Genomic DNA, 18,115 nt, shown 5'->3' on the forward strand with positions numbered 1-18,115 from the left:
GTTCAGGCCATTGTTGAACTCCAGCTCTGGAGCAGCAGCTTGACTAGGACACGGAGGCATACCAGCACGATGCGGTAATTCCTCCAGTGGATGTCTGAGTCATGAGCAATGATTTCAAGGAAACAAAGACTGAAAAGATACAAACTATTTATTACTTCCCAAAATACAAAGTGTACAGCAATGTGCTGGTAAGTAGGTACATGAATGAAAGGGGATGAAGAGAAACCTGATGGCTGCAGTCGTCTTACTGTTAACTCAAAGTATGTTCACATAGCTGTCTTTTATCTGTTGAAGTGCCGCGTCTGCTAAATGACAGAGAGAAAGTAAACACCGTTATCGTCTGTTATCCACTGGCAGACATCCTGAACTGTAACGCGGATGAATCCCAAGTGAAGCGCTGACATGTCAGTGAGGCTGTTGGTCCTGCTCTCCCTGCAGAGGAGATTCTGCTTCGTGGAGCTTCAGTTGTTCTGCGAGGCCTCCTGCATGATGACCGAACACAGACTCAACATCTGCAGGTACTCATCTGCACCGTCTGACAGGCATTTACCCACAACCTGAACCAGAGAGGAAACACAAGCACAACCGGAGGATTTAGTAACTTCTACATGACTCATCGAAGTGTATTATGGCAAAATATAATAAAGTCATTGAGATGATTGACTAGTGTGTTTGATTATTTACAAAATCCCAGACACTTCACATCAGATGTTGCCTCTTGCGGTGTTCCTTTCAAACTAATTAGCAGCAGCGCTGCTTTTTCCTGTTACTGCCTTCAAAAGGTTTAATTTTCAGAGAAGACTTAGCTGCAGACTAAACCCAGCTGCTGTCTTATAGAAATGTATAATACTGTATGAAGTAATAAATTACGCTCATGTTGGTCTGAATTAAATGCAGTCTTGTGTTTTCACATAGATTTAAAATGTGTCAGATCTGCCTCTGCATTAAAAGCCAGACAGCAGTTTGACGATCTGTCAAACTTATTAGTTTGTGTAAAACGGAAGATAAATGTAGTAACACTTATGTTTCCTCCTTTCATCAGGTAAGATTGTGAACAGGAGCACTCAGGCCCATCCAGGCGTATTTTAATTTATTGTTATTTAATAAAATGAACCTGATCAAATGCTGTTCTCTACAGTGTTACAATACAGCTCGTGAGACAGTTGGCCTCTACAGCGTACAGCTACTCTTCCCAAACGAATCAATGGATCTCTGAAAAAGAAACTAAATGTCTGGAGTATCTGGAAGTGCAGCTGCAGGCGAACAGAAAGCTTGCAACTTTTTCATTTCTTTCTTTGGACGTGTGCAAGTAGGTGCGGGTTGAGAGAAATAAAATACTGGGAGAATTACTGACCCTGGTTTTGATTATGTTTCATCAATCAAACTCATAACCCCCGACTAAAAAACCCATTTGTTTCCATTCTCCCACCATGGTTTTATTTGTTGCCTATACTGAGATTTGCTGCTCTGATCACTTATTGTACAGCGAGCACACAATATGATCCATCCACCAGTCACTGCATTCGTGTGCCAAGTCAAAAAGGAAGCCCAGTGTTCCTCCAGGATCTCTGGAGCTCCACTAGAATCACTTACCGCCATCTTCTCTGTGATAGCTGACTTCTGCTTGTCGTTCAGGTCCTGCTCTATGATAGACTCATGGAGCTGACTCAGGATCTGCGTGGCCGCATATCCTTCATCCACTATGTTCTGACAGAGGACACATTCAGTATGTGAGACTGTGATGTTACAGGACGTGAGCCAAAGCACATTCACTGCATGTCAACATCAGGGATGTGTCACTGATAAAAATGTCTCTTTTGGTCATTTTAAAAAGTGGAAAACAAAGTGGCACAAACACAGACACAAAGCACTGACATGTCAGAACACCTACCCTGACTGCAACCTCTAGTTTCTCAAATGTTCCTTTGAAGCAGATCTGGAGCAAGCTGTCAATCATCTTGTCGGGTACGACCTATGAGAGCACAACAGAGTGACATGACTGGAATATAGTGAAAGGTTCCAGGTGTGCAGGACGTTTTAACTGCAGTCAATAAATGGCCCAACATCAGCTCATCAGTCTTCATGACACACAGACGTCTCACCCCGGCTATTTCAGTGACGGCGCTCTCTGTGATCTCCTTGTCGACGTTGAGGCGTGCAGCACTCTGGAGGAAGGTGATGGCTTTCCGCAAGTCTCCATCAGACACCTTCACCAAAGCCGCTATACTCTAAATAGAAACAGAAACAGTCATCACGCCTTGACTTCAACAGCTGTGCAAAGAGGGACCTGAAGCATAAAAGGATTCTTCAGCTCTGCAGTTATATGCATGAAGTGCGTGCTGTTACATGGCGGCTGTTGATAACAGCATTATCTGATCTGTTCCATTAAACATGACTGACATACATCCCATGTCCACCTGGTGAAGAAAAACACATTCCTCAACTCTACTGGACTTAAAGATCAAATCAACTGAGCTGGTTAGGATGCCCTTTAAACATACCATTTGAAGCATTTTACTGGCATGCTAGGATCTTTTTTTTTCTTCTTTGAAATCTTCATACTTCATTTTTTACTAACTTGTTCTACTATCCTGGCAAATGATACAAGCTAGGAGGGCAATATCTTGTATTGATGATGATGGGAGAGTCGGGCCGCTGCGTAAAGTCTTCCTAGCACATCCCAAAGATTCCCAATGGGGTTAAGGTCTGGACTCTGTCGTGGCCAATCCATGTGTGAAAATGATGTCTTATGCTCCCTGAACCACTCTTTCACAATGTGAGCCAGATGAATCATGGCATTATCATCTTGGAATATGCCTGAGCCATCAGTGAAGAAAAAATGGAAAAAGATGACCTAGTTTTTTGGTCACATAACGTTGCTGAACCTCAACCTGACCAACGGTCATCCTATGGTAGGCACCAGGCATGATGGGTGCGTCACTCTGGAACAGGGTAAATCTGGACTCATCAGACCACATGACCTTTTTCCATCACTCCAGAGTCCAATCTTTATGCTCCCTTGCAAATTGAAGCCTTTTTTCTTAAGGCTACACAGCTGTTTAGTCCCGACACTTGAGTCCTCTTCACATTGTTGGTGGAAATGCTCTTAGTTTCACTATTAAACATATCCATGAGTTCTCCTGATGATTTTTCATCTCCGATCACGATCATTGAAGATTTTTTTCTGACAACATTTCTTCCTCGAAGAGCCTTCCAGGTTTAATTAATGCGTTGGACAGTTCTGAACCCAATTTTAGTAGTTTCAGTAATCTCCTTAGTTGTTCTCTTTGTTTCAGAAGGGTCAAATTACTGCATCAAACAGAGTAACATCCTTTCCACGACCACAGGATATGTCTTCAGACATTGTTGTTTAAGTAATGAGAAGCTACTCACTGCATCAGTTAGGGTTAAATAACTTGTTGCCAGCTGAAAGATATCAACATATAGGCTCTTACCTATTTGCTCAGTTAAATCCACGTGGTGGCTTGGCCAGGCAGCGTATTTCCAATAACACTGCACTGTCGGCCTTTCTGAGTTTTATTTCAGCAGGATCGTTGCTATACTGCGTATAAGAGTGGTAAATAAAATAAACTTTTTGAAGTAAACTGCTACATTAGCTGTTCCTGCCGCCTTAAGACAATAATTAAATAATAAAATCAGATATTAGGCAAAATGAATGCCCCTGAAAACTGCACACAGCTCAAAAGAAAAAATCTAGATATATACTGGATTTTTGCTGCCCTCTCCTGGCACACTATGTCTCCACCTAATGTTGGTGTATTTGTTGATGGTCGAGGACACAAGAGAGGCCTTCACAGAAGTCTTTTACCGGCTGACACGCTTTGGAGATCAGTTATTGATTAGACACTGCAGAAGATCAGACTGATCTGATACATTACATCACCAGAGTTTCATACCAGAGTGAAGACAGACAACTCTCTCAAGTTTTATACGGTTTGTTTTCTGATTCACCATCTAGTTAAGAATATGTCGGCCTAATTGTAGTTAAATTGTTTTTTAAAAAATAGACCACAAACAACTTTCCTCATTAATTAAAAACATTCAACTTGTTGTAGAGCTGTGAGCCGAGCTGCAGGTGGGAAGTTTCTGACAGTTAAACACTACAGCAACACTGTCACATTATATATTTTACCTCTTTAGTGTACTTGAGGTTCTCCTTCTCGCAGATGTCCAGCAGGCGCTCTTCTTGGATCTGGTTTGCCAGAGGTTTGAAGCGAAACTTGGAACATCTGGAGGTCAGAGGCTCAATAATCCTACAGCACACACAGACATGCAGCGGGGTCAGGGTCAATCACACAGTGCGTTTGTGTGTAGGTGACTGTTATATGTCAGCTGACCTGCTGATGTAGTTACAGATGAGGCAGAAGCGGGTGGTGCGCGACTCCTTCTCCATGGTCCGCCTGAGAGCAGCCTGAGCTGGAGCCGTCATGGAGTCGGCCTCATCCAGGATGATGATCTTAAAAGGAGGACATGACTTCCCACTACAGATACAAACGAACACAGTGAGTGGAAGCTTTAGAGTTTGTTTGGATTTTACTGACTGAGAGAAGCATGTGAAACGACTCATCCCAAGAGGGATGAAGGGTTTTTCAAGTTCACATTGTTGTTACAGAGAAACTACCAGAAAAACTCTCCTATAATTTGAGCGTGCGTGTGATGCAATCGATGCTGACTCACTCTGTGCGAGTCCCAGCCACAGTGAGCTGAGCGAAGTTCTTGACCTTCTCTCTGACGACCTGGATGCCACGTTCATCAGAGGCGTTGAGCTCCAGCACCCTCTGTCTGTACAGCTGTGGACTGGAGGAGAGACAGTGGAGGAGGACGAGATACAAGAGGGAAATACAGAGAAAGAAAACAGGTGAATGATTAAACTAAAAGAAGGAAAATCACTGCTTCTTACCAACAACACAGTTCACTCACCCATAAAGCTCTCTGGCAGCAGCTAAGATGGTGGACGTCTTTCCTGTTCCAGGAGGGCCGTAAAACAGCAAGTTGGGAAGCTGCAATCAAAAAACAAAAACTGGTGAGACTTCATGGCTTTATAGGACAACAGAGACAGACTGCATGATGTAGCTGATGTTTGTCTTTGTGCACTGCTTTTTTAAATAATAATTTAATTTATTTTATTTAATCAATGCCTTTATACTTTGTAAAATATTACTGCTTTACTGTAATTTTGAGCAGATGGCAAGAAAAAATAAGTTTACCATGTGTTGAATCTATGTCTATAGAAGACTTCTAACGAGATTTCTAACGTACACACATTGGGAGCAACTTGAGTTCACCTTCACGCTCAAACACACTAACAAATGTGGACAGAAGAGTTTAATATATTCTGCATATATTTACTCTGACATTTTGCGATTTGTTGTTCCCACAGTCTGTACTGAATTGGGAAAGAAAGCTTTTATGTTTTTAGTCAAACCGCATGGAACAATCAACAGACTGATCTTAAACTGCAGAATATTGAACCACTAAACAATTTTAAAACTATGATGGTATCCACTGAGTTCAGGCTGTCTGTGTGCTAATGTTTTATCTGATTATTTTGAGCGAGCTTTTTCAGTTAATTTACTGTTGTAACTCTGTGTTGCTGCCATTCTTAGCCAGGTCTCCTTTGTTAAGGAGATCTGTGATCTCATTGGGACTAATCAGCTTAAATGAAATCCAAATAAAATGTGGAATACTTTGTGTCTTTAAAGTTTGCACTATAAACAACATTTTCCCACTGGATGACACCCAGGAATACAATAATGTCATGTGAATGCCATCATAAGAGCCTGGTACTTACATCTGCTCCTTGCAAAGACTTCTTCAGCACTGCCACCACCTCCTCCTGAAAGGCCACTTCATCAACACACTTTGGCCTGCTGCAAAAACACAGCCCATTAAGATTTATTTAGCATGCTGACTCAGTAATTAATTAACACATCTGATAAAGGCTCGCAAAGGAATGACTCATCATCATCCCAGATTATACACACTCATTACCCTCTGCCAAGGAGTTTATGTGAACAACAGTAATGTAGGAGCAGGTATTGTCCTCGACAACTTATGAGGAAAAAAAATGGCAAATTTAAACGTGGAAAAGTGGCTGTCATCCTGTCTGTCCAACCCACTCTTCGTCACACTTCCGCCCAGAAAACAGCATCTGTCCCCGGCAGTGAGGATCTCAATCACAACACATTACAACAGCATCCATATAATCGAGAAAAAAAAAGTGTATTTTCTTGGCCGTCACACACAGAAGAGTGCCTGTGACTCTGTGGATTCAGGCTACAGAAACAGACATACTGTACAGTTTACCTTTGTGGTTCACACTTACTATTTCTCTACCCATGGGATAGCCTTGGCTTTCTTCTCTGTACTGGGTCCTCCTGCTGCCTTGTCTTTCTGAGGTCTGGTAGACTGAACAGTTCCTCCTTTCAAAAAGGCCTGCATGACTCCTACGCAGCAGAAACACCCCGGGACGAACAGACCTACAGATGAAGACACACATACACATACGTATTAGACGAAAAATACCTAAAAAGTTAAAGCTCAACGTTTCTTATGGATGGACAATACACAATGTAATATCAGATGGTTGGTCAGAAGGTCCAAACTCAGAGTCAGCTCATTGTTAAGTATTACAGACTTCTGATAATTAGCTCATTTGTCAAAGTGATTTAACCAACACGAAAACTTGAGAACAGTCCAAATGCTAGTTGTGATAAACACAGTAGCACTGCAGTGCATAACGATGTGAATATGAGACCTGAAATGGCTAAATGGCAAACTCCATTCACCAATTTGATCATTTTAAAAAGAGGTCACATCTCGCCATCAGTTAGTTTCCTACAAGAGATAACCTATGCAACGAATTACACCGCGCATATTCAGATAATAAGGTTAGTGCTGGATGCCGAACAGTGGATTCAAACGAGTTAAAAATGATCTCAAAGTAACTTTCTCTGAATCGCGTAGCCATGTTAGATATTTGACGAATGAAAATAAAATGACCCGTTTTTGAACGAAGTTTGGCAGCACTAACTTTACCTGCAGAGAATGAAAGTTGTCGTTTAGCGCCACAAATTATAACGATTGCCGTAAATTAACTTGGCTGCTACGGAATAAATGATAGTTTCCGTTACATATAATAGTAACTAACACGCTAACAACAGCCTTCTAACAAAGCTAGCCAGTAGTGGCCTGTTTACTATTAGCTAAAAGTATTAGCCACTCGTTAGCGCTTATTTCTGCACACAGACGTGTCGCACTTACTTTAATCAGCCGCTGTTAAGACAAACTCAGACTTAAATCTCCCACAGTCTGAATTACTGCGTGCCAAAGCCCAACAGTGATATATCTTGTGATAGCTGCTTGTCTCAGGGTTGGAGACAGTCGGCTTGTTGACATGTGAAGCAGCAGGGGAAGCAGCAGCAGCAGCGTCTTCCCGCCCTGGCGGAGAAACTGACTTCCGGTGACGACATTTCGTGGCTTCCAATCAGATGCCGCGGATGCTGGAGTGGGTCCCGCCCCTTCATTTCCTCGCTCATGCCTCCTCCCATCCTTTTCTTTCCTTTATCTCTCCTCCTCTCCTCTCCTCTCTCAGACCATATTGCTCTGCTTTGTTAATGCACAACACATATTATATTACACATTTTTGGATTATTTCATAATATATTATAAATCATAAATGAAAAAAAGCAAACATTCACTTTTATTTATGAATTTGGGAATGTATAAATTGCAGATTCACTGTAATGGACAGAGCACATGTTTTCCAGGATTGTGCCCTGCTCTGCTTTGTCTGCCAGCTGCTGTTTCTGTTGTTTGAAAGCCTTCGCTCGGGCCTGTAATTGGCTGGCAGGAGGAGGCTGAGTGCAGATGTCTCTGGCTAATGGTCGTCTCCCAAGGCAATCTCCACAGTCCCAGGAGCCACAGCCTCACGGAAAAGATGCAAATGCACTGCCTGGCATTGTTTGCGTTAATGAAAACGTGGAGCGGGATCTGTGAATGAACCCCGGCAGCCATAACAAGAATGACAAATGATGGGTGGAGGCTATTGATTTGTTTTGTTTGAGCCCTCATGAGATAATGACGGTGGAATAAGAGGAGGTTAGTCTTTTAATTGACTCAAAAACAAACAGTGCTGATATAAAAATTATTTTCCACCTTAAATCTAATGAAATATTTCAGTCTGAGTGTCAGTGGATGCTCCACTCGCTCCAGTCCATGCAGAGCCCAGCTCCAGGCACCAGGATTTCGCTCATGGACCTATTAACCCCCACCCGTCCATCCATCCATCCCCCTCCCCTCTGTCTCTGTGCCTCTCCCTCCGCCCTGGAGGCAGGTATAACAGCCCTGTGATTCGTTTTTCTCTCATTGTGACTCAGCTTCTTTATTAGAGCAAACAGAGCATCATCAAAGCAGCAGCAGCAGCAGCAGCAGCACCGGTGCTTCCCCACCCAGAGCTCTTCACTGGACTCACACACAATTTACATGCTCACATCCCTGGAAGCATCCTATTTGTCTGTGTTTGGCATGGCTTGAACATTTTGTTGGGAGTGTCATTTTTCCTTTTTGTCTCTTTCTGGGAGGATTATTGTATTTTTGACTTGGAGGCTTCTTCTGACTTTGTGGATCTGCTTCAGCATCATGAAAAGGACTGAATGACTTTCTGTCTGCTGACGTTTTGTTGACTAAACAGCTTATTTTAACCTGTTTAGCTTATTTTGAGTGTGTGATTTGTTCTCTGACAGACAAACTGCCTCTTTTCTTCAATGATTACTGAGGCTTACTGTTTGTTTTTTTTTCTAACTGCCCTGTTTGACGACTGATGGTCTCTTTTGTTCACTGACTGACTGACAGGCTACGGGGTTTATTTGCTGGTTGACTGGCTGACAAATTAATTTGCTAGTTTGTTCAGTAAACACAGGCTTGCTGCTTTTTTTTTTTTTTTTTAATTCACCGACTGGCTGAATGAGCGACCTGCTGTCATACTCCCTGACTGGCTGTCTCGGTTAGTTCACCTGTTCCTGGCTGACAAAACTGTTCATTTTATTCCCAGGCTCACTATTTTGCTGACTGGCTGGGAGTGGCTTCACATTGTCATCCTCAGGCTTTGTGATTGTTTGGATTTGGACAGGAGAGGCTGGATATAGGGGGGAAAAACAAGGAATAAAGAAACAATAAGCAGCAGAAAGAAAAAGAAAGGGGTGTAAAAAAAAAAAGAAAGGAAAAAAAAAAGCTCAGGGGAGAAAATTGGATTACGGAGCAAACGGACGGGAGATTGTCGTGGACGGAGGGGTGAGGAAAGGAGGCGTGGCGGCGGAGGGAGAGAGAGAGGGAGAGAGCGGCGAGAGAGAAGGGGAGGAGAGTGGATGCGACCCACACCCTGAGATGCTGTGCTGGCTGAGAGAAGACGAGATGTCGGTCCAGGAGCTGCTACAGAGGGTGCAGTGTGTCATCACTCATGTCGGTGAGGCGTTTAAATTTCTCCTCCTTTTTTTCCCCCTCATCATCTTCATCTCTTCATATTTCACACTTCCAGTCAGAAGGAGAAGAGCCGGTCTCCTCTGTGGAAAAATGTTCAAGAGAGCCGGCTCCTCTTGTCGTTGGTTGCATGGTGGATGCTGTGTTATGAGGTTGTATCTTTTTTTCTGGGAATCCTGGTTGAAAATGTGAAGCGAGCAGATGAAAGCGAGGGAATCTCCATCCTCTCATCAGGACCACTCAGTGCAGGGGGGATGCAGAGGGATGCTCTGCACATGGGCAGAAGAGAAACTGTGTCATCGGGCTACAAACGGGGAGTCATTGAGTTTGAGCAGTGTGGGTTTTTTCTGTGGTTGCCAGCTCACTAAATTATATAGCACCTGGCATCGTCTCACTGTTTAGTCTATCAGGTGACTCTCTATATGCAGCGTAGATTCATCGTTAGGAGCTGAGGTTTGATTGTGTTGATGTTTGATTCATACATTGCAGAGGAGATGATTTTCTGTGCTTTATTTTGAAAGATTTAAAGGATCAACATGCAGCATATTTACAGTCTTTCTTTACTATTAGCGGCTTCAATTTTCTATCCTTTATCACCCTTTCTTTCCTTTTTTTGCCATCTCCTTCCCTCTCTGCTCTTTTTTCCTTTCCTAGTCACGTCTTTCCATTTCCCCCATTTCCCTCCTTCTGCATCTCCACCATTTCTCTTTCCCTTTCTTTCTGCCTCCCCGTCATCTCCCCTTCCATCCCCTCTCCGCCGCATCCTCTCCTCCTTCCATCCTTTTCCTCGTCCTGCATCTTTTCCATTCTGCGTCCGGGTTACATCCCGGGCCGGTGGGGAAGTAGGTTAATGTGCCACGCTGGAGACTATGGCACTGCTTCCTCCATCACTGCACTTCCTGCATCGCTCAGTAGCAGGGGAGAGATGGGTAGTGAGGACGGAGGAGGGCTTGTGCAGAGCGTCACTATGGAAACTGTGCTAGCTTCTGAGCTAGCTCCTGCCAAGAGAGAGTTGATATATTGGGAGCCGGGCTCACACGGGATGCTGCTAACAGTGTTTGCAGCATTAACGGCTGCCTGAAGGTGTCGATTAGACAGAACAGTTTTTCTTCCTTTGTGGGGATTTTGTGTTTTTCTCACTTATAATATATTCTTGTCAACCCTCCCTGTCTCCTGTTGTTTATACTTTATGGCCCAGTGCCTAACCATTAGAGAATTATATTTACATCGAGCTAACATCACATAAACTGCAATGCACATGGTGGAGCCCCTAGATGGAGCTACACATACTGTAAAACTGCATATTATTCATGTTATGTTCATGCTATATATTGGTCCAAGTGGGCCAATTTCTGCATTTTTATCCTTTTAATCTCTTTTCCCCAGTCCTTAGCCTATTCGTCACATGATTATTTAGATATAGTCTTAATGAGTATCTCACTACACATTTTACTTGTGTATATGACAGTTAAAAGCCCCTTGAATCTGGTACCTGGTAGCAGTGAAGTAGTTTTCATGCCAGAACCAGATCTCCTCTTAAACTGTTAAACCCTGCTCCTCAAGTTATGAAGAAAAATTATACTCATGAAAACATCCCATAAACACGACATTAGACCCGTCTGTCCCAACTGTTAAAGGAAATATGTTATTTTGCTTCTTTCTGAGAGTCAGATGAGAAGATTGATAGCTACAGCTGTCATGTGTGTTCATTAGCTTAGCCCTGTAAGACAGAGGAGACAGGGAGCAATCCAAAGGTTAAATCAGTAAAATCACAAAATTAGCATGTTTTATGTTATTTGTGTCGTCCACACACACGAGTGAAAACTTTTGTACCAAGATAAGCTAACAGGCTACTGGAGCTAGCTTCTTATTTACCCCACTCACATGAGCATCGATCTTCTCAGGGAAAGAAAATGAAATGAATTATAAATATCATAATTATTAAATTATTGTAACTCTGTGTTTCTCACACTTTCTACACTATGTACCAAATATTAGGCTGTCATAGGTCTGACGTGAAGTCACATCTCCTTACTGTTTTGCGCTGTTTGCTGATGATGTCAGAGGTGCTGTGAAAGCTTCAGCTGCACTGTTTAACATCGCAGCAGCCGCTCATGCTCACTGCATCATTTTCCCTCCACTTACCATCACTCCATCACAGTCTGAGATCTGCTCATATTTAGGTCTCATCATGGATGACGTGCACACACGATGAGCATGAACATGAGCAGGCAGACACTAATATATCACAGAAAGGACAAAATCTATTTCAAATCATCTTTTACTATTTCAGTTGAAGTATTTTCAATCATCAAGTACATGTAGTATTTTGACTGCATTATGTATTTTTAAATTAACCTCGTTTCATTTTCCAAAAAATAGCCTACTTCTGGGATCCCTGCGTAAACCACTACAGGGAGCTCGTGATCCACCAGTGGTACCAGCACCATAGTCAGAGAATAGTGGCTCTAAAGCTGAAGTCATGTAATGTTTTTATGGCTGCACCATTCAAACACCTGGAAATATTTTATTAATGTATTGTTTTAGACATTTTCACTGAAAAACACTTTAACTTCTGTCAGTGCTGAGGAGGATTTTAACGTACTGTTCTCTCTTCTCTCCCCATTAAGCAGCTTTAATGTTTTAATAATGTATCTTATTTCATACTGTCTGACAGGGTCATACATTTTATGATCAGCTTATTACAACCCTGCACTGAAGCAATGTAACACCAAGACAATGTTTGGATGCCCAGCATGTATTTATAAGGGGAGGTTTTACATGTTTTTAATTACAAACATCAGAAAAACAGTAATAAGAATATTAAATATATAAATAAGGATTTGTGAAGCACATATAAAAGATTCAGAAAACATTTGTACATGTTACAGTTTAGTTTGAAGGACTTGGGCTGGTTCAAGTCAAACACGTCCCTAAACCACCACAGATAATCAGAAACCTGGATGGGCCCATTTATATTTATGTGTACAGGGGGTTTACTCTACGTCTCTATTTCCCTGTGTCTACTTTCCTTTTCCAACAACAGTGTTGTTCCTTCACCAGCAGGGAGCTCACTCGTCCCTGCTGGCTGCAGCGCTGCAGCACAGCTTCAGGCAGTGATGACCGCTTACTGTACATGCACACCTCGATCATAGACTTCCTCCTGCCTTTTTATTGATTTCAAAGCGATGGCAGCTCATCCCCTTTCTCTCACATTTTCTTTGTGCGGCCCTTTTTGAAGGCGGTCACCGAACATGCCTGTCGTCTGATTGTCAAGTCGGCCCATTGTTAGTGTCACATGGACAGTGGAGGAGGTGCAAAAGGCTCAAATGATGGGACATAATTGATCTAAGTTGACCTCATGGGAAGCTCTGTCTATGTCGTATGACTGTCACATCACATAGTCATCTGACGCTCCTTGATAACCACTGAGTTCAGCTAATTAACCAGTTCTGGTCAGTTTCAGTCAGCTGTGGCCTCCTGACAAACAAAACAAACAGAAACAAAACAAAAAACAACAGCTCAACATGAATTTTTGATAGATGGATGGATGGATGGATAGATGGATGGATGGATGGATGGATAGATAGATAGATATGAGAGGGATCATTTGCGTCAGCAGACCTGAGTGTGGGCGGGAGTGTGCAGGTGGAGGAGCTCAGGCAGGTAGGGGGGAGCCTGGCTGTGGAGGGTTTATATTTATTATATATATATTTAATGTTTTGCTGTAAAACCTCTACAGAAACGTACTTTCTCTTTGATACACGTATATTACAGGACATCTGTTCTCCCTCCAGCATCATTATGATGACAACAATACTTTACTCCACCACATCCACACCTACACAAACGCCCCCTGTTTGTCATTGCCCATAGACCATGTAACTGCATGACTCACAGCGAAACCCCGTATTGGTGGCTGATGACATCACAGCAATTTACCGTAACGCCTGCCTTCCCCTCATGCATAATTCATCAGCGCGCGCATGGTGCTTTATGGATGCCCGATCTAAAATGGCTCCCCCTGTCCCACTGAGGCGCGCTGTCAGGATGATTAGTGCTGCGGCCTGCAGATAAGAGCCGCTGCTCGCGCAGACAATCATATTCTTGTTCGATTTAAAGCGCCCTTGAAGCGAACACCCTGCCCCCGCTCAGCCTGCCAGCGCCTCCAAAACTGGTGGTGTATCAAAGGAGGGTGTGTTACAGGGACCTCATGAGTGACCTTCAGAGTTTCCAGTGAAAAAGGTCAGGCTGTAGAGGGGAGTGATGCCGAATGTTGCCGTGTTTTGTTGCTCCGGGCAACCTAGAGAGTAGACCGGAGAGGACAATATCTCTTTGAGCGTGCAGGGAAATTCCTGTCCTTGAACGCAAAGTATAAATGTGGCTAATTTTAGAGCAAGGCTGGTTTCTTGGAGACAGACACAAGGTAAAGTGGATTGTAAGGGTTTAGTCAAAGGCATGCGAGTGGAGATCTGTGTTACTTAAAGCATTATTCTGTCAAATTCGTATGATTTTGCCATAATTCCCTTTGGTAATAATGACGTTGTACTCGTCAATGGCATGAAACATGAGCAGTACCACACCGAAAAACTTAAAAAAACTCCTCAAATGAGTTTTTTCCTCATTTTCAGATGAGCCCGGTCGAGCTGACTCCCCACGCCATCCGAGGTTGCAGTGTTGGCAGACTCCCATCAGCTAATGGCACCACTTAGCTGCACGGCTGATTGAGCTGTTGCTAACAGTAGATACAACAAATAATTTAAATGGCTCATTGAAGTTTTCACCTTGAATTCAGGAATGGAATTGAAGCAAACTAGGTCAATTTCAAATGATTATACTCCTATACCTTAATTACATAATCAGTAGGGTAACTTAATGACATTTTACAGTAAGAAATGAAGTGTTTCACTTTATAGTGTCAGAAAACAAACTGTAACGAACCAGTTATCCTTCAGCCAGTTTTAGTTTGAGGAGCATGAACGGTCTGCATGGAGTAACCTGGTTGTTTTCTGTTTACAGACGAGTGAGTTGAATGATTTAATACACACAAACAAATACAGGAATGTCAGCGTCAGAGTCCCTCAGTCATCTGTCGGTAATGTGGCTAAGAGGATTAGCATGACAGCCACGACTGACGGGGTGAGGATGGAATTACTGGGGCAAAATCTTAAAGGGGTGACTTTAGAGATTTTTCTTCGCATATTTCAACAAAATTGATGAATACATTGCTAAGTTAGTCGGTTACGTAGGAGAACATAGTAACAACTGTGAGACACAGACAGAGAGTTGGGGGCATGAAGGGGAGGGAGGACAACAGAGCTGGATAAAAGATGAACATGTTTGGGTAATGACTACAACATGTCGGCCGCAAAGGCTTCAAGTACTAAACATATTTTTCCCAGATGCGTGGAAGCTGTTGTTGACAGGAGAGCAGTGTGTGTGTGTGTGCTTGACTGGATAATGGAAGTTTTCTGCTCTGCTGTATTGTTGGCAGGATCAGACAACATCAGTAGCTCAGGCTACATGCCCAGTTTTCCTTGTCCATGGAAGGAAACATATGCTAAAAAGGAGCTACAGGACACCGACGAGCTAAAAGCTGACTAGATGTTCGGTCTCAGTCACACGGAGGTGAAGCTGTTGTGGCCTGGAACAAAGAAAGGTGAAGTACTTGTGTCTCTGCACACAGCGAGGTGAGGAATGGGAAGGTCAGAGGTTGCAGCGTGGACAGATGGTTTCCTTTTTTAAATACGGTTTCCTTCCTGCACACTTCATGGTTCAGTGATTACATCATGATTTAGCGTTCACATCACAACAGCACCAGAGATGCATCCAGAACATGGTTATATGTAATGATACAGCAACACAAACCTCATTGTTAACAAGACTAAAGGATGAGGTCTTAACATTTTTAACCCTAACGACTGGTAAAGTCCACTCTAAAGTTCAGGTCACTGGGTTCATAACAATCAAGTGCATCATTCACTTTAGCAACGGTTTAGGTTTTGATCTCTGAACAGACACAATAAAACCAAACCTGGCAACGTTATTGTGACAATAAGACTTAGACATGTTGTTTGCCAAGAGTTTGCAATTCCCAGTTCCCAGTATTGAGCCTATTTCTATGTTGGTGAGTTGTGTCCTTGTTTGCACCAATATTCAAACCCAGAGAGACTCTGAGGGCTCTGTCTTACACTTGGCTCAAAGCGCAGTTGTAATTTTCACGCCGTGCGCCCACGTTGTGTAAACAGCAAACGTACTTGCGCCCACCTGTGCGCCCCTGAGCGTGTTGGTCTCATGGTGAGGCTTGGTCAGGGGCACTGATGGCAGATTGCTATCTTGAGGTAGCGGAAAGTGTCAGCGCCATAGACCAACAAAAAGCTGCTCTAAAGTCGAAGACGCAGTCTCTTTCCTGATATTTAAATAGCACATTATTCAGATAGTAAGACGCGCCTACACAGGCGAGCTCAGACATGTGTGCATACGCTCTGATTTTATGATTTGAGAGACTGATTTCAGTTATCTGAAACATTTCCATGAGCGCGGTAATGTCACAAATATCCTGGCACATTTAATGAACAAAAATAAAAGCTGTCATCATAAACTCTCCAAAGGAAACGAGTCAGGAGTTTTGAATAATCAATTAAGTTTATTAGCACAGATTGAGAAAGTCAGTCGGTGAAAGAGACTAAACTTTAAAACATGACCTCATCTGTAAACATCTGCGTCTGAGGCACATCGTAAGGATTTCTTTATGAGCAGCTTTGGTTGTTTAATGGTGAAGTGGATCATTTGTGTTTATTGCCGTTACTCATGCGATTGTTTATTTGTCCCCAAACAGCCGGATTACTTCACTGAGGCTCTGGTTCTCTCTATATTTTCCCCTCTCCTCTCTGTCACGTTACGTTCATCAGGTAACATACCTGATCGCTGCTGCAGTCAGGTTGATAAACAGGAGTGAAGATCGATCCACTCAACAATCCCAGAAGTGGAGATGCTTGTATGATATGTGACATAAATAAAGATCCTTCAAAAGTTAAAAAGTAATCGCTGCGCTCTCTCTTTAAAATGTTAAACATGCGGTTTACATCTGACAGGATTTTCTCACCATCAACAACTACTGTACAAGCTCAAGTACCCTCTGATAGCTGCTCAGGGGTTTGTGGTATTACCCAGAGTCCCTCCCGAGCAGCCCCCAACCTTTGTTGTCATGACGTCAGAGCTGCATTCTCTCTGCTTCCTCTTCCTGTCTCTGATGCAGCGCTGGTGGAGAGGGGCGGGTCACCATATCCTTTGGAAAAGCGTTTGTCTTGCTGCCTGTCAGCTGGACTGAGGCCAGCTCTGCACACAACAACACGGCTTAACAATGGGAGAGATTCGCTCGGGCCACGAGAGAACTTTGATTTCACAGTCTGGCCTCATTTTCTCACTGCGCAGATTTTCTAAGAGGGTCATTCCTGAGCAGATCAAGTGGGCCAAGGTCAAGTGAGCTGGTGGCCAACGGGCTGACTGACAAGGCTGCAGACCGGGCTCGCTGAAAGAAGAAGGAAAAAATGTACTTCAACATGGACGCACACTCGTTTGTGCTGCTCATACAGTCGGTGCTAAACCTTGCAGACATGGACAGATCTCATACAGGAGAACACAGTGTAGACATAATCTGCACTTTCCTGCCAACACAGTCGTCCGAACTAAACAAGAGTATACCTTGTTTTTCACTGCTAGCCAAAATAACACATATGAGCGTCAGTGGCTTCCAGACATCATAAAAATGATTAATTTGATAATTACTTGATCTACCAACACAGTTTGGTTAAAGTTTGGTTTAGGCACTTCATTTTTCCAGGTGATTTTGTGCCTGCTGGCTGACAACATAGCAAAGTGTCATTACTCTAAAGCCAATACATTATATGATCAACATTTACTTCATAATGATACTTTAAAGTAAATGACTCGTCTGTTGCCAGTTTTGGGTTAGAGAAAGATTGTGGTAAAGTTGAGCAGGGGTTAGGGTCTCCCGTGGTCAGTGTTTGGGGCAACGAGCTAATTAATGTGTAACAGTAATGGATTGTTTTTGGTTGTTTTTCAACCTGGTCAGACCCACAGGCACAGGCTAGATAGTTCGTATACGATGTTATATTGGTTGGTTACTCCACTATTCAGTCGTTAATTCTACGGAAAGCACAATTATTCTGTGAAGTAACTCATTACTTTCAAGTAATGGGAACTAGTAATATGAAATACATTATATTTTGGAAGTAACTTGCCCAACACTGCCCATGGTACTCACACACTGTAGGTTTCCTGCCTACCACCTTTAAAGGCTGTATAACAGTGTCTTGCTACTTCTGCCTTAGTCGTAGTTCACAGGGCCACAGGAGTGGTGATGATGGATATATCTCTCTTTATTTTAAAATTGTAATCCTGTTAGTAATCCTCTTTTTACTGAATTTAATCTTACTTTTTTCCCCCCTAACTTTACTGGAATACAGTTACCTTTTGTTTCTGTATCCTGATCCCATTACATGTAATTGGTTAGTTCCCAAGACTGTTATGGAAACATTTACCATATATCACTGAAGTAAACTCGCGGGTGGCTTGGGGCTACTGTAAACCTGAT

The 18,115-nt window shown here is 42.9% G+C and overlaps 2 protein-coding genes across 8 annotated transcripts in view; one reads left to right on the top strand and one right to left on the bottom strand.

Moving 5' to 3' along the window:
• Nucleotides 1-130: 130 nt before the first annotated feature.
• rfc4 (replication factor C (activator 1) 4) lies at nt 131-7,469 on the bottom strand. Of its 2 annotated transcripts, XR_014622697.1 has the most exons (12): nt 7,285-7,469; nt 6,347-6,500; nt 5,813-5,891; nt 4,942-5,021; nt 4,699-4,818; nt 4,359-4,502; nt 4,154-4,274; nt 2,103-2,228; nt 1,892-1,972; nt 1,594-1,707; nt 403-557; nt 131-302 (listed from the first exon to the last, which is right to left on the bottom strand). XR_014622697.1 is itself a non-coding variant. In XM_084354207.1 (11 exons), the coding sequence occupies exons 2-11, from the start codon at nt 6,460-6,462 to the stop codon at nt 462-464; spliced, it is 1,077 nt and encodes a 358-aa protein (XP_084210333.1). In that variant the 5' UTR covers nt 6,463-6,500; nt 7,285-7,468; the 3' UTR covers nt 131-461. The 2 variants fall into 2 exon arrangements, 1 of the variants encoding a protein (XP_084210333.1); XM_084354207.1 differs by having other exon boundaries at nt 131-557; nt 7,285-7,468.
• Nucleotides 7,470-9,280: 1,811 nt separating this feature from the next.
• Nucleotides 9,281-18,115, top strand: part of mcf2l2 (MCF.2 cell line derived transforming sequence-like 2) — a 111,423-nt gene continuing 102,588 nt past the window's right edge. For 3 of the 6 annotated variants that reach the window (XM_084354227.1, XM_084354228.1, XM_084354229.1), the window contains exon 1: nt 9,332-9,484. In XM_084354227.1, the coding sequence (XP_084210353.1) occupies nt 9,406-9,484 (79 nt within the window). In that variant the 5' untranslated portion in view covers nt 9,332-9,405. Of the gene's footprint in view, nt 9,485-18,115 lie in introns of all 6 variants that reach the window. The other 3 variants (XM_084354226.1, XM_084354222.1, XM_084354230.1) reach the window with 2 other exon arrangements.

Source organism: Pagrus pagrus (assembly GCF_965226575.1).
Source record: "Pagrus pagrus genome assembly, chromosome: 6".
NCBI lineage: Eukaryota > Metazoa > Chordata > Actinopteri > Spariformes > Sparidae > Pagrus > Pagrus pagrus.

What these genes read in the sequence shown, in the direction of transcription:
- rfc4 (XM_084354207.1), bottom strand. Translation starts at nt 6,462, where the DNA reads ATGCAGGCCTTTTTGAAAGGAGGAACTGTTCAGTCTACCAGACCTCAG. An exon ending in GCTGCCAGAGAGCTTTATGG is followed by an intron (nt 4,819 to 4,941) that starts GTGAGTGAACTG and finishes TCTCTCCTCCAG; the next exon opens with TCCACAGCTGTACAGACAGA. An exon ending in AACTAGAGGTTGCAGTCAGG is followed by an intron (nt 1,708 to 1,891) that starts GTAGGTGTTCTG and finishes GTCCTCTGTCAG; the next exon opens with AACATAGTGGATGAAGGATA.